The sequence below is a fragment of the Corvus hawaiiensis genome, chromosome 26, assembly GCF_020740725.1.
Source record: "Corvus hawaiiensis isolate bCorHaw1 chromosome 26, bCorHaw1.pri.cur, whole genome shotgun sequence".
In the NCBI taxonomy this organism is placed as follows: Eukaryota; Metazoa; Chordata; class Aves; order Passeriformes; family Corvidae; genus Corvus; species Corvus hawaiiensis.
The window spans coordinates 19,710,862-19,724,752 of record NC_063238.1 but is presented as its reverse complement, the minus strand read 5'-3'; the positions used below and the strand labels follow the sequence as shown (position 1 = coordinate 19,724,752).

The window sequence follows — 13,891 nt, the reverse complement described above, 5'->3', positions numbered from 1 at the left end:
TTGTTAGAACTTGTAGGGTCTTGTTCCTATGTGATATTTTCATAAAATTTTTAGAAACATAACTATCTGTGACACTTCTTTCTCCATATTCTGTGGGAGTAGATAAAGGACTCTAAAACTAGAGGAAACATACAGAGACAATAAAAGTATTGTCTCAATAGGTAAACAGGACATAAGAGTTCAGCAGTGAATTTTGGGGCTCCTGAATTAATATTTATTTGTCATTTTTAGCAAATAATGAAACAACTGTAGGAACACTGCAGGATGACTCTTTGGTTTCAGCAATGACTCTTTCATCACAAATGCCAAGCAGCACATCATGATAATCCCATGTCTTTCCTTCCCATCACGCTATACTCCTTGGTCTCCTCTCCCCCAGCCCAGTTTTGTTGCTTTCACTATGACACAGTAAGGACAGTGACTTTCATCTTTTCTTCCTCACTATACAAAGGGAAACCAGCAATTTTATCTAAAATTTAGATTAGAAGATGGAAGACAAACACATTACACCAGATTGGAGCAGCTGCCAACCTGAATAGTCTGAATATGACCAATGCCAGATGAGTAAGAAATCCCACAGAAGGAAATTGTGAAAAATGCAGCTCATTTGGAAGGCCTTTCTTAATTATTTTCAGCCTACTGGACTGCTCTCTACTCTGGAGTTTGCAGCTTTCATCACTCAGAAAACTGTTGCATACAAATACAGCTGTACATTTTTCCAAATACCTTCGTAACTCAAGTTTATTTCCTTATACTTGAATTTGCTTAAACCTGTTGCTGAGGTTGACACTATGCTCAACAAGTCAATTATCACTGGTTGCCTTTTTTTCCTGCTATTATTAGAATTTCTGCCTTTCATTTCATTACAAAATTTCTTGGTTTATCTTGTGGGTAGAAGGAAACAGTCACAATAGGACCTCTAAAATATGTGGGTTTTTTGCTTTGTGCTATATAACAAATGGAACATTTTTTCATGCATGAAATCTTTCTGTGGAAATATCAGGATAGTTCTGGTAACTGGAATGCTTACAACACTAGGGAAAGAGCTAATACCTTGCATTCAAATTAAAGCACCACAAACATGATGAAATGCTTCTGTCTCTAACTCTCCTCCTATTTCATCCCCTAAAATAATTCTGAAATCTTGAGAAGCAGCAAGCAGAGAAAGAAAAAACAGATCAGCAGGAGGAAAGGGTTTCAATCAATTTCTTTTTAAACAGCATAAAATAAGGATAATATTGTTTCTAGAGAATTTAAAAATAATCTAGAAAACACAAACCTGTATTTTTTGTCTTCACTGGATCTTTGTAAATTTATCTGTTACATTAAACGACTTCTTGGTACAAGACTCAAACACGAAAATCCTGGCTAAAACTATCAACACTGCAGAAATGCTGTTTAATGTAGCATTTTTTATGAATTTCAACATAGTGTTATTAGCACCATTTTAATTACAATTGTTGTATACACACATACCAGTGAAATTAGGTACTTTGCAGTATTAAGGTTCTTAAAGTTAAATCATGCCAATGCAGATGTTCCTAATTACTTTAAAAGCACAAATACTGACACAAATAATTTGTTTCCAGCTCCAGCATAACTCAATTAAAGGAGTGTTTATAATTTAACATGAATGATAGTTAAGCATACCTAATATGGAAGATTGTTAAGAAATAATACATGTCATTCAAATGAAGGAAGGTGCTAAAGTTCATCTGAGATAAGAAGCTGTGATTTGTCTGAGATAAATATAAGATAATGTCATAAGAAGGTGACACTATCAAAGACACAGCAGAAACTGACAAAAGCATTTATTTCCTAGTACCAATCACTTTACTAAGCAAGATGACTGGAACTTAAGCTTTCTGCAGGTCATTGTGCAGGGTTTGAAGAGTTTTTCCTTTTCCTTCTTTTTTTTTCCTTTCTTATTTTTTTTAAGCTGTAAAATGGAGTCTAGCTCCACCCCTACTTTGTATTGCTTCTTGAAAAGAGGTGTGGTAGGTAATGCAACACAGCATTAAATCAGCACACAAGCTATGGATGCCGCAGATCCTCTCCCTGGATAATGTCTCTGGCAGGAACATTCTTTATGTACAGAAAGTTGTGAATTTTTCCTGTTGTGTTTTGGAATTTTGCAGGTAATAGTATCATGCATTTGTTTCTTCCAGAATAGCATATCTTACAGTGCAATTATCATTTAGTTATATTTTGTTTTCCATGTGAAATAGAGAAAAAAGTGGTCATTTAACTGATAAAACATTGTATATTACCATATCCTGTATGAATAGAGTTACTGCTCTCTCACCTTCCATATTAAATGTTTGAAAAATTGTCAAAGGTATGGGATAAATAGTAAAGTTCCCCAGAATTTAACTACAGTAACACAATGCATTTCTATCCACATTTGCACATCCATTCTATACATGAGTTAAGACTATATATTTTGCCTTATATTTTTATTTAGATCCAATCAACATTAGATATGACCAGAAAAACTTAAAATACTAATCTGAAATGAGTTAACTGTACCTTGAGTCACCTGTTGGATGGCTAACATCATCCCAGACACTGTATCAGGAACCAAATTTTCCTTCCAGTTGTAGACAGGCACCCATTTCAAGATAGGCAGCCTTCTCATACACCAGGTTTTGATATCTTCAAAGCGAACAGCCTGGATCTTCCTCCAGACTGTGCTTCTTTTCCTTTTTCCCCCTGTCATCATTTCTACCCCACAAAAGCAGTGCCTCTGTCAGGAGAGTGCACAGTTGAGGAATCACCCTGATCTGTGTCAGCCTCCAGTTTTCTTCTGAGATTTTTCAGTTCCAAAACTACAGAGAAAAAAAAATGAACAGAAGCACTTAAGATTTCTGCAGCTGTTCTGTAACTATACTCAATGAAAACACTTATTAAGCGCTTCAATCATATAAACAGCTACATTAAATGCAAGAACTCTCTACAAAAAAAGATCACATTTTCTGCTGTTTGCAAAAATTTGGTCTAGTCTCACGTTAGTTTGTGATTCTTTCCAGTAACTTCCCGCTTTATATCCCTGTAATGCTTGTGCTTTTGGCCTCATTCCAGTGGCAAAATGAGGTATTACTGGGTGTGTGTGTGATATAGGCTGGGCTATGCTAATCTGAGCAAGAAGTGCCCAGCAGAGCAGGCATCTCCCTGCCAAGCCCGGGAGAGCAGCCTTGTCTCTCCTGGGGGGAGCTGTTCTGGCCGCAGGCGGAAGGCATTAAGACCTCAGCAAAGCTTGTGCTAGAAGACTTGTCTTAGTCCACCAACATTTTGTCTTCTAAATTACAGTAAAGAGCTTATTTATGTAGTAAATGCAGAACATCAGGTAGCAATAAGTCCTACTGGAAACATACACAGACTCTCTCTGTAGGCTGAAACCTCAAACTTAAGACTAATAATCTCAAAGTGCAGTGAGGGACTGCAGGGTATCGGCTTCACATGGGAAGTGCCAAAAATTCTTGTGACAATCATTCTTCTTCAAAGCTAGTCCTTTCTGCTCTTGGCTGTCCACTCAGCAAAGGCTCTCTCAGCACAGACAGTTCACCAAGTAACATTTGTTCTGGTAATAACATCATGCACCTTGTGTATGATACAAAGTGCTCAGACACAAAGAGATAAGGGCATGAAAGAGCTTCACATGTGCAGGCATTTAAATGCCTTGACTGATATGGAACAAGGACACAGTAAGCTTTCCTCTAAGTTTTCTGTATCTCTGGATGGCAAAGAAATTTAAGTTGAAATGCAAGATCCATCATATGGGTGAAGTGTCTTCCACTGTTCTGCAGTAAGCAATAAAAATAAATATATTTTTTAATATTTCCATTTTTTAAAATAGAAATTAATTTACATTTTATTGTTTAGACTAAGGCAACTAAAACTGAAGCATTTTCCATCCAAAACAGCTTTAGAAAAATGAGATTGCTTCCAAATGCAACAGGTAGACTGGCACAAGGACAAATGCATCACAGTTAATTCTACTGAGTGACATTCAGCTGATGTCCATAACTGTGTCCCATAGCAGTGCAAAGGCAAAAAAGAAACAAGAAAGAGAAGGAAAGAATGTCTTAGTTTGAGACAGACCCTTACTTATAAGTATTCCTGGCATACTTATTCTTTGCCCTGTCCACTCATTAAAAACATACACTTTTTAAAGACAGGTAATCTTACTTCTGTTCATTAGATTAAACCTCTAAACATAATTTATTTTTTCTTTTTGTGGTTTGTGTTTTTGGTTATCTCTGTTTTTTAACTTCGAAGTACAGTTCAAGGACATCATAACTGAGGTGTTTATGTCTGCCAAGTGTTTCACAACACAGATCTTTCCTTACTTTCAGTAGTCAGAAGTGGACAGGAATCCTTACAGCTACAGTGAGAGCTACTCAGCAGTCAGGTGCTGCTTAGTTTTGATGAAATGTTCAGTACCTCTAACTATAACAGTATTTACCGTGGAATAAAAATCAAAATACATTTATACACATAAATATGCATGTGCAAAAACATACCCAAATATAGATACTTGTGTAAAAGAGCCTAGCCTCTTTTTTTTTTTAATCATGTTTTGCTAGAAGCTCTGAGTATTCTGAAACAGGCAAAAAAAAACCGCTTTAGGAAACCAAAGAACCATTGCTAAACACACAAGAACATATTATCCTTTCCTCAACCTTCATGCACCAAAATGCTGAAGATGTTTGAAAAAGTCTGTAATTGAGATTTCCCCACCTCCTCATTGAAGATTCAGTAAAACTGGACCGTTTTCATCAATCCCAGATTAGTACCTGAACTCCTAGGATTAGCATTTGTCCCCCCACCGACAACAAAGTATGGTATCTCTCTGTGGTGTGTGCATGCATGAGTGCAAACATCTTACAGCTGATGTGGAATTTGTGTGGAAATTTTGTTTTACTCCAACAATTATTTTGATAAGTAAAAAACTGCATTATCCATAAATCTGAAGTTGATAATGCTGTCACTATTGAAAAATATTGTTCATTGTAACTCTGAAATTAATAAAGTACTCTTAGCAATGACACAAAGCAACATTTCATTCACAAACCCCCAAAGAAATCAAGGTTTTTAAGGAAAACTAATGCCTAGGTATGTATGACAACAAGCCTATACCTCACTACACAATATTGCAACCTTCAAATCTTAAAGAAACATAAAAACCCGTCTACTTTCCTAGAACACATCAGTATCCTAATGGAAACACATTGTATCACACACACAATGTTGAAACTTTTTCCCATCAGCTGGATTTTGTTAGTTATAAATCTTTAATCTATGCACTCCCAGACTCTGCAGGGTTTTCATAGGCTCAATTGTATAATGATGTACCTGAGCTATCAGAATTATGCGACCCTCTCCTGCTCTGAAACAAGTGCATAAAGCTTCATTTTCTGGAACACCAAAGGATAAGCATGAGGAAAATTTGGTTCTACATTTAAGTCAGTGTATTCATACACACTGTTGTAATATTAGATGTTTCACAATTAGCTTTTTTGATAATCTTATAGAAGTAAAATCTGTTTATAAGTGATTACATAGTTGTTTGTTTGTTTGATCTGGAAATGCATAAAAATATAATTCTAGTAGAATATTTATGTACAATGCTAAAAAGCTAATTACCATAAGTCAAAAATTTAGAATACAGGTAGTATAGAGAAGGAGATATTTATTGCATCATAGATCAGATATGGTGGGCTTTTAAAACCTGGTTTACAACAGGTTCCAAAAATAAATAGGGCAAGCTCTGTGGGGACAGACTATATTTTCATCAGCTCCTCTAACGTTTGCATATATGGAAAGTTTGCATACATGGTGGATATGTGAGGAAAGGAGTTTTGATTCTCTAGCTCTGGCCTCAAGGCATTAAAAAAAAAGCCAAACTACCACCTTACTCCAACTTAGACCTCAAATGGAAAAATTTCTGGCAAACTCTGACAGAGAAGCCCTAAACCCCACTTCACATGGAAGCAGATTTTGTAGGAAATCTTTGGATTCTTGGATGAGAACTGCTTTTAGATTTCACATAAACTGGCAAGCAATTTCAAAAACTATACTTATGTTTACACATGCTCATAGAACCTAAATGAAGTTATTAACACCTAAGACAGGCATAGATGGAAATAATGGAACATACTGTGAGGTCTCCCTCACTGGAGATAATCAAGAACCATCTGGACACAATCCTGTGCCATGTTCTCTGTGACAACCCTGCTCGAGCAGGGAGGCTGGACTGGGGGATCCACTGTGGTCCCTTCCAACCTTAAACACTGTGATTCTGCAGTGTGACTTGCTCTTTGTAAGTTTTCTCAGGAAGACAGATCACTTAACTAAATACCTGCAAATATCCAGTATTAAACCAGTGTGAAATAACTAAACCTGTATTCCTGCTGATGTGCATCATTTGCTCTCCAGGAACATCCAGAGCATCCAAGTCACTTCCTCAAGTTCTCCCTTCCCTTCCTTAAAGGGAAGTAAGCACTATCATTAATCCAAAGCTACACACACCTTTCTGGCTGGCCACTGGCTAAAACATATACATGATTTAGATCTTAATATATAATGAATATATAATGATTGAGCTTTCCTCCCCTTTTTATTCTGTGCAGAAATTATTTCCTGTTCATCCTTGTCCTCTATTCTGACCAACAATTTTTATGAACTCAGTTTTGGTACTGCTCTGTCAAATAAGTTAAGTATGGCTAAAGGATTTAGGTGATACTAAATGAAAGACTTAAGAAAATAAGACAGGCAAAAATCTTGGTCACATAAAGCTGGTGTCTTTAGGAACTATGGCTAAAATTCCTGGACAGATCCTATGAAAAATTTTAAGTAGTTTGACAAAGCACAACTGGACAGGAATGAAAGTCAAATTTTAAAAATGGGGTGATAGGAACTAATTTAGAGAGACCAAATTGTGCAGTTCATACATTGCAGAACACAGCATATGGGAATATTATACAAGCTAATGAAATAATAAGAGAGTGGTGACAAATACAACGCCACAAAGACAGTGATAAAAATCCACACAGTTCAAACAGCATTCCTGAATTTTGAGAATTTTTTAAAAAGTAGGTTATCAACCACATGTATTACGTAAACCTGGGTTAAACAACAACACTAGGCAGAGAAGAAGCATATGTGTAAGTATGCAAATCATTTATTTCTGATATTTAAATAACTTCCCCCTCTGAAATTCTGCTGCATCAAAGCCAGACAAAATTCACAAATTCCAAAGCTTGCCAGTTTATCTCCCACAGTTGGATCCAATGCATTTTCAGTAATAATTAACTTTAAAAGTACTCCTGATTTCAGTCACCAAATACTTGAATGTGGACCTAAACTGACAAAGATGTGATTCTTACCCTTCACGAAACAGACAAAGCTATAATCTCCATCCCTTCATCATACAGAATATTTAGGAGACTATGGGGACAGTAACATCTAGGCAACACAGAAGCTAGACGTGCCTCAAAAGGCTTGGACTCTACTTAAACATCTCTGTAAACGGGCTTTTCAGCGCTTTTAAGGATGCTGCGCTAGGCAAAACTCGGTGAAGCAACACTGACATCGAGTGGCTTCTCTTGGTATTTTCCTTTGATTATTGCAGGACGCAAAAACACTGCTCCGATCTGATGCTGTGTCGCGACATGACGGGTTTTGAACTGGATAATATTAACTACATAGTTTATTAACACAGTTAATTGAAAAACAGGTATCTGTAGCATCAAAAAAGGTTTACTCACTACATTTCAAATGTGTTCACTAGTCAGAATATTAAGACAGGAGGTCAACTGATAGATTGGCAAGGAACTGAACCATGGGAGCTCATAATGCTCAGGCACAGTCTGCTCTGAGCACATCTAATGAATGACAAAGGGAGTGTAGAACGGGAAAAATAATAGTGTAATAATGCAACCATCCTCTTAAACTCTGTTTCTGATGAGATCCTTACAGCTGTCTCCTAATAAATTGCCATACTAATTGCCATGCTAATGAAATTTTTTAAAAATAAATTATTAGCAAGTTGTATTAGATATTTTTAGCATATCTAAAATGAGAATAAGAAATGCAGTAGTGTCCATTTCTTATGGAAAATATCTGTGAAGAAAATGCAATTTTTCATTTCCTTTTAAGGTTGTTTCTAGCAGCTGTTTGAAGATTACCTTCAAATTAGTAAAAGAGACCTTATATTTTTCCTTTTTAAACTGGGTTAAATGTCAAAGAATAGACTAGAAACAGATTTAAGCACGCTTACATTTGAGAACACATCTTAATAGCGAAAATACATAAATCTATCTACACATGCACTGGCATTTAACAGAAATATTTTGTGGCAATCCCTTACCCTTGACACAGATTTGTCAGTGCAAGAGAGATGCTGTTTAAGGTTTCAACATAAAAAATGCATGTTGAAAAAATATTTAAATCACGGGCATCGGTTTCTTCATATTATTTCACTTAACCAAATGTTACGACAGAGAGAGTAAACCAGATTTTCTGATTATTGAGTGCACAAACCAGCCCACGAGCCACACAAATAAGGGAGAACTTTTCAACTTAGGAAACCAAAAAATTCAAACTCAAGTGACCCCTTCCCTTGCATATCTTACTGACTAGTCGGTGCTCAGCAGCCTGTGGAATGGAGCAGCCGCACCACAGAAGCAGATCTTCACTGATTTCAGTTCTAGCCTCGACCTCCAGAGAATGAGATTCAAAGTCTCTGCTCACTCCAGCTATCCTTTCATTTCAAATCAGTGGGTACTGAGCACTTAAGCACATCTTGAAGAATATCCATCCTAATGTCTGCTACCTAATCTGTAAGCGATGGTGCTGAGACCTGGCCCACCAGAGGCTGTGGGACACTGAGGCACAGAGGCAGCTGGGAGGGCCAGACCTGAGATCCTGTTGAAGAATAGTCAGTGCAGGTAGCTCGGGGTGCAGTGCCAGCTGAGCTCTGGGTGGCAAGAGGCCATGAACTGCAGAGGGCAGGGGACCTGTGACACCAGCCAGGTGACCTGACACTGAGAGACACAGCAGGAGCCAATGCACTGACAGGAAGATCCCAGACTATTGCACACCTAAGGTAAGGGTAAAATAGCCCCAGGTAGTCCTTTATTCAGGCTCCACTTCTTGGCACAAGCTGTTATTCTGTTGTTGCACCATGATTAAACTATTTTAAGGATCCAGAGGTCTAAGATTCTGATATGGGAAACCTGGGGTTGAGCCAGTAAGAAAACCTTGACTGAGTGTGCGTGTAGGGAGTCATGCAGGGCACCCATCAGACCGCTGGGGCCTTCCTCTGTGAAGAGCTCTCAGTCCCAGCTCAGATGGTGGGACTGTGACTGCTTGAGTGGCTCCTGGATGGTCAGGGGAAAGTTTCCTTGACACCTCCCATGACAGGGCTCTATTTTCCCTGGAACTCCAGTGCAACAGTCTTGTAAGTTAGACAAACAGCAGATAAGCCTAAAATGTTACTATGTTCAAGAAGTGCAACCCAACAAGTTACCATTTACTTGAGTGAACACAATGTTATCAACCACGGAACATTTAGGTGCTGATTTGTTATGGTTTGTCTCATGAGAGAACTCTTTGGGAACTAGTATAATGAAACAAGCATTCCTGAAGGACTTTATCTCCAGATATCCTTAGAAGCATAGAATAATTTAAGAGGGGAGGGACACCTGAAGGCCATCTCATCCAAACACTTCCTCAAAGAATGGATAACTTCAAAGCCAGATCAAGTTGCTCAGGACCTTGCTCAGGAGGGACAAACTGTTCTTGTGCTTAACCCCCTCACTGCACTCCTCTCTGTTGAGGGTTACATCATCTTATGGCACTGGAATGAATACAAAATCACAGATTACCCGAAAATACATAACCTTTCTTCAACAGTAAGTTCTGACACTCTAAAGAGAGAGGATGTCACTATCTGAATAATCAGCAATACCTTGCCTCCAGACCCTTCCCTTCTTTTGCATCCTGTGGTAAGATATCTTATCACACTCTTTTCTCCCAGTGCAAAAACCTCTAAGTGCCTCATTTCTACTCTCTTACAACAAACTGTGGTGCTGTTGAGTATTTTAGAGAGACACATCAGTCAGTGAAAGCGTTAATCAGAAAAACCTGCAATATTAGAGTGTCCATATACTTCACTCATTAGCTTAATTTCATCCAGCTGAAACAGATACTTAATTACCTCACTGAGGAAACTAAGTTAACAGTGTATTTATAAAGCAGCATATTAATCCAGATCTGTAGGCTGTCATAATATAAATCACAGCGGTAATAGATTTTACAACACACGACAGAAAGTACAGCCATTCAAAAAGGAAAGCCTATGAAGTGTAATAATTAAAATTTAGTATTTAAGTAGCTAATATCTTCCTGCCCTCAGAGACATCAAACTGACAGAATTCCAGGATCACAGCTGAGCAAATTCCATGCAGCCTGTGGGAAAGCTAAAACAGTTCTTACAAATAGATAATCTAAAAGCATTAACATATCCACACAGTCCTTTCTTTCCTCATGGTAATTTAAAATATCTGAAAAGATGTTTTATGAGACCACTACCTTGTAGTCTGCACACTTAACAGAAACTTTCACATGAAGAATGCATAGTGGATACTGAATAAAAAAAGGGCTTACTCTTCAAACTTGAGACCAAAAAGACTTAAATGATTTTTCTCCCCAAAGCTGTTGTTTGCCAAGACTGACTTAATAATCATCAGCAAGTATACAGGAAATCCATTGCTGTTAAATTAAAGAGTAGACAAGAAGATCCGTACTAACAATAATCCAAATTGTAATATCAACTTTTACTAGCTCCAGAAATAAGCATGAAAGATATATAGAGACATAAGAACATTCATTTTCTAGATGACTTTACTACTACAAGACAGTAACCTCAGAAAAGTCTCGCAACAAACATCTGCACTGAACTATCTTGCTTACTTCAATAAAAGTTCTCATCCTTGCCTGGGACTTAGAGACTAGACACAAACAAAATACTTAAGTTTGAAAGCATGTATTTTAAACTTCCTCATACGTGCATCCATAGGTTATAAAAATGTAATAATTCCAAATTCCAAAAGTATAGAAATAATCCAAACTAAATCTCCCAGTATACTTGCCAAGTGCCCTGAAATCAGGACTGTTGCTACTCCTTCAGCAATTTCTTCTGAAGTGTAGGAACAAAAACAACCCACTGATACACTGGTGCTGGGTAAATGAGAACACCATGACTCACATGCCAGGTGCTTAAGAATCCATTAAAATGTACTAAAAAAAAAAAAAAGAAAAAAAAGAAAAAAAAAAGAGATTGCTCTTTCATACACACCATCTAGATGAGTCTATATATTTTATTCAAAATGCCCACTACACAGATCCATATTCCCCAAGTCCCAAACCACAGTCCATTTTAATTTGCATAAAATTATGGAAAAATTGAGAAGAAAAACCCAACCAAATGCTGCTACTTGTCCCTTTTATGCAACTGTGTACTATATTATACAATTGATTATATAAAAAAGTAATGTATGATCATGCTTGTATGTTCTGGACTCTATGATTTGGACAATTTGTCCTAATCGTTACTGATCTATGTTTACAGAAAAAAAATCTCTTCTAGGTGACCTTGAACAATGCATTCTGTCTTTACAGTTCTGCCTCTTAATGCTAATTAAGATATACTCTCTTTCTCTTCTGATGTGATTGCTAATGACCTCACTGATGAAGAAAAGGCCGTAGTTTTGTAGTTTCTTAATTATCAGCTGTTACTTAAATTAGACAATATAACAATAGATAATGGTAAGTTAGATAGTCTCAGTAAACATCTCAAGGTTTTGAACATGATGCCTTTCCTGGGTCTCTAAGGCAATTATCTGCATCACACAACGTAGTATGTCTTGTTTTTCCTAGCAATATGAACATGGCACCAGCTAGAGGGTGGAGGAGAGCTGATAAAGATGGCTGGCATACACCATTCTGGTCTGTCTGAGGGAGCAGGGATGCTCATCAGGGTGAGAGAAATGCACCACTCCTACTGAACAACTGTTGCAGAACTTTACATTTTCCCAAATAATCAATATTTGTCCTAGATAGCTCCCAACCTTATGAAGTTACCATTCTTCCTTGTCATGGAGAGGGAGTATAGACAACTGGGGTAATTCCATGCCAATTTTCTCTCCTACATACTTCAAACCCTGTATTTTTAAGGTGTATTTCCAAAACATAAACCCAGTGATTGATGCAACTTCTTCAAATACTTTTTCAAAAGTAATCAGGAAGACAGTGCTTTTCATTATACTTACATTTAAAATTTTGCATAGAAACTATAAAAATCTTTATCATTGTCTCAGGCTCATTTTGTGTAATCCCATAAACAATGGGAACACAAAACCTACATGTTGCTAAAGGAATAAAATCTAAGAGATTAAATTCTCATAGCTGTTTTGGAAAGATTCCTCCTGACCCCAGTGATTGCTTAATTGACTGTGCAGTGCTTTGTTAAGTAAAAATGCACTTGAGCATATGGCTGGATAGTTTGCTGAGTCAGGTGCTTAGCAGTTGCTTTTGTTTGGTTCCTGATCTTTGCAAATGACAAAACATTTTTTTTTTTCTTTCCCCCTCATATTTCCTTCCATTGCTACTTCTAAAATTTGGACTTTTTAGCTCTTGTGTTGCCTTTGTCTCCTCTTACACTGGTTTACAAATAAGTCTCCTCCTCTTATGCAAGACTTCTTTGTTCTGACTCCCATATTCCATACAGACATTTTCCTTCCACCCTGTTAAAACCTGTCCCCTTGTGCTCAAATGCACTGATGCAATTATTCACTGGGGGTTTCTTAATCACAGATCAGTTTCACACTTTCCCAGTTTAGAATTACTTCCTTCAAACGAATCATTCATTCAGAAATGTGCAATGTTTGTAAGTTAGACATTGGACAGAACAGCGTGTAAAATAAGGTATATATAACACAAATTTGTTGTTTCAAACTATAATTACTTTGAGTTAAATTTGCCACAGCTGAAATTGCAAGAGGACTTCACTGGAGAGAGGGCAAACTTCCTCCAAGAGACAGCAGTTTAAAGAAAACCAACTTGCTTTGAAACACATCTTAGGACAATTGCTACAGAAAACTTAGTTACCAGAATGAGAGGGAGAAACTTTGATTAACTCTGAGAGACGTTTCAGACCTTTGCAGACTTCAAAGAAATCTGGCATGCTTACTTATGCATTTTGGAAGAGAAACAAGACTAATTTCACCTGCCTGTACTGACACCAATTTGTCACATACAATGATCATTTTGGTCTCCATGCACAGAGGAGCTCTGTGCAAGATCCTCTCTTCCATTTCAGATACTCTCTGTCCATCCATAAATGGAAGAAGCAAATGTTACTCAGCAGCTCATGAGAAGATAATGTCTCATGAAATGTCTCATGACTATCCTTTACACAAACTGGAAAAACTACAAAGGAGTAATGAGAGCCTACACCGGAGCCCAAAGGTTTGGGCAGCTGTTAGAGATGGCACCCACTTCGCTGCACCATGACTCCATTTTCTAGCTCTTCTTTGACCTTCTGCTGCCTCAAGTCATCTTAGTTCCCAGTGGCTGATGAATGAGGCCCCTGTCTGCCGTCAAAGACCTATTGTATCTGCCTGTATAATTAAAATCTACCTCTTTGATGTTGCCTTATTCATTTGTACATGTATTTGTAAACTGTGTTATTTAAAAAGTTGGACAACTTAAACCAATCCCCATATAATATCAAACAGGAAACACTGTGAAACTTCATGCTGTAATGAAACTGCTTTTGAAAAAGAAAACAGAATAAGTATTTCAGTGTGAGTTAGAATGTGTACCT

General features: G+C 37.3%; 1 protein-coding gene across 2 annotated transcripts in view; it reads right to left on the bottom strand.

The window, feature by feature from the left end:
* SLC26A7 (solute carrier family 26 member 7) overlaps positions 1-3,021 on the bottom strand; it is a 70,191-nt gene extending 67,170 nt beyond the window's left edge. For both annotated transcript variants that reach the window (XM_048287031.1, XM_048287032.1), the window contains exon 1: positions 2,530-3,021. In XM_048287031.1, coding sequence (XP_048142988.1) covers positions 2,530-2,722 — 193 coding nt within the window. In that variant the 5' untranslated portion in view covers positions 2,723-3,021. The remainder of the gene's footprint in view (positions 1-2,529) is intronic.
* Positions 3,022-13,891: the final 10,870 nt, after the last annotated feature.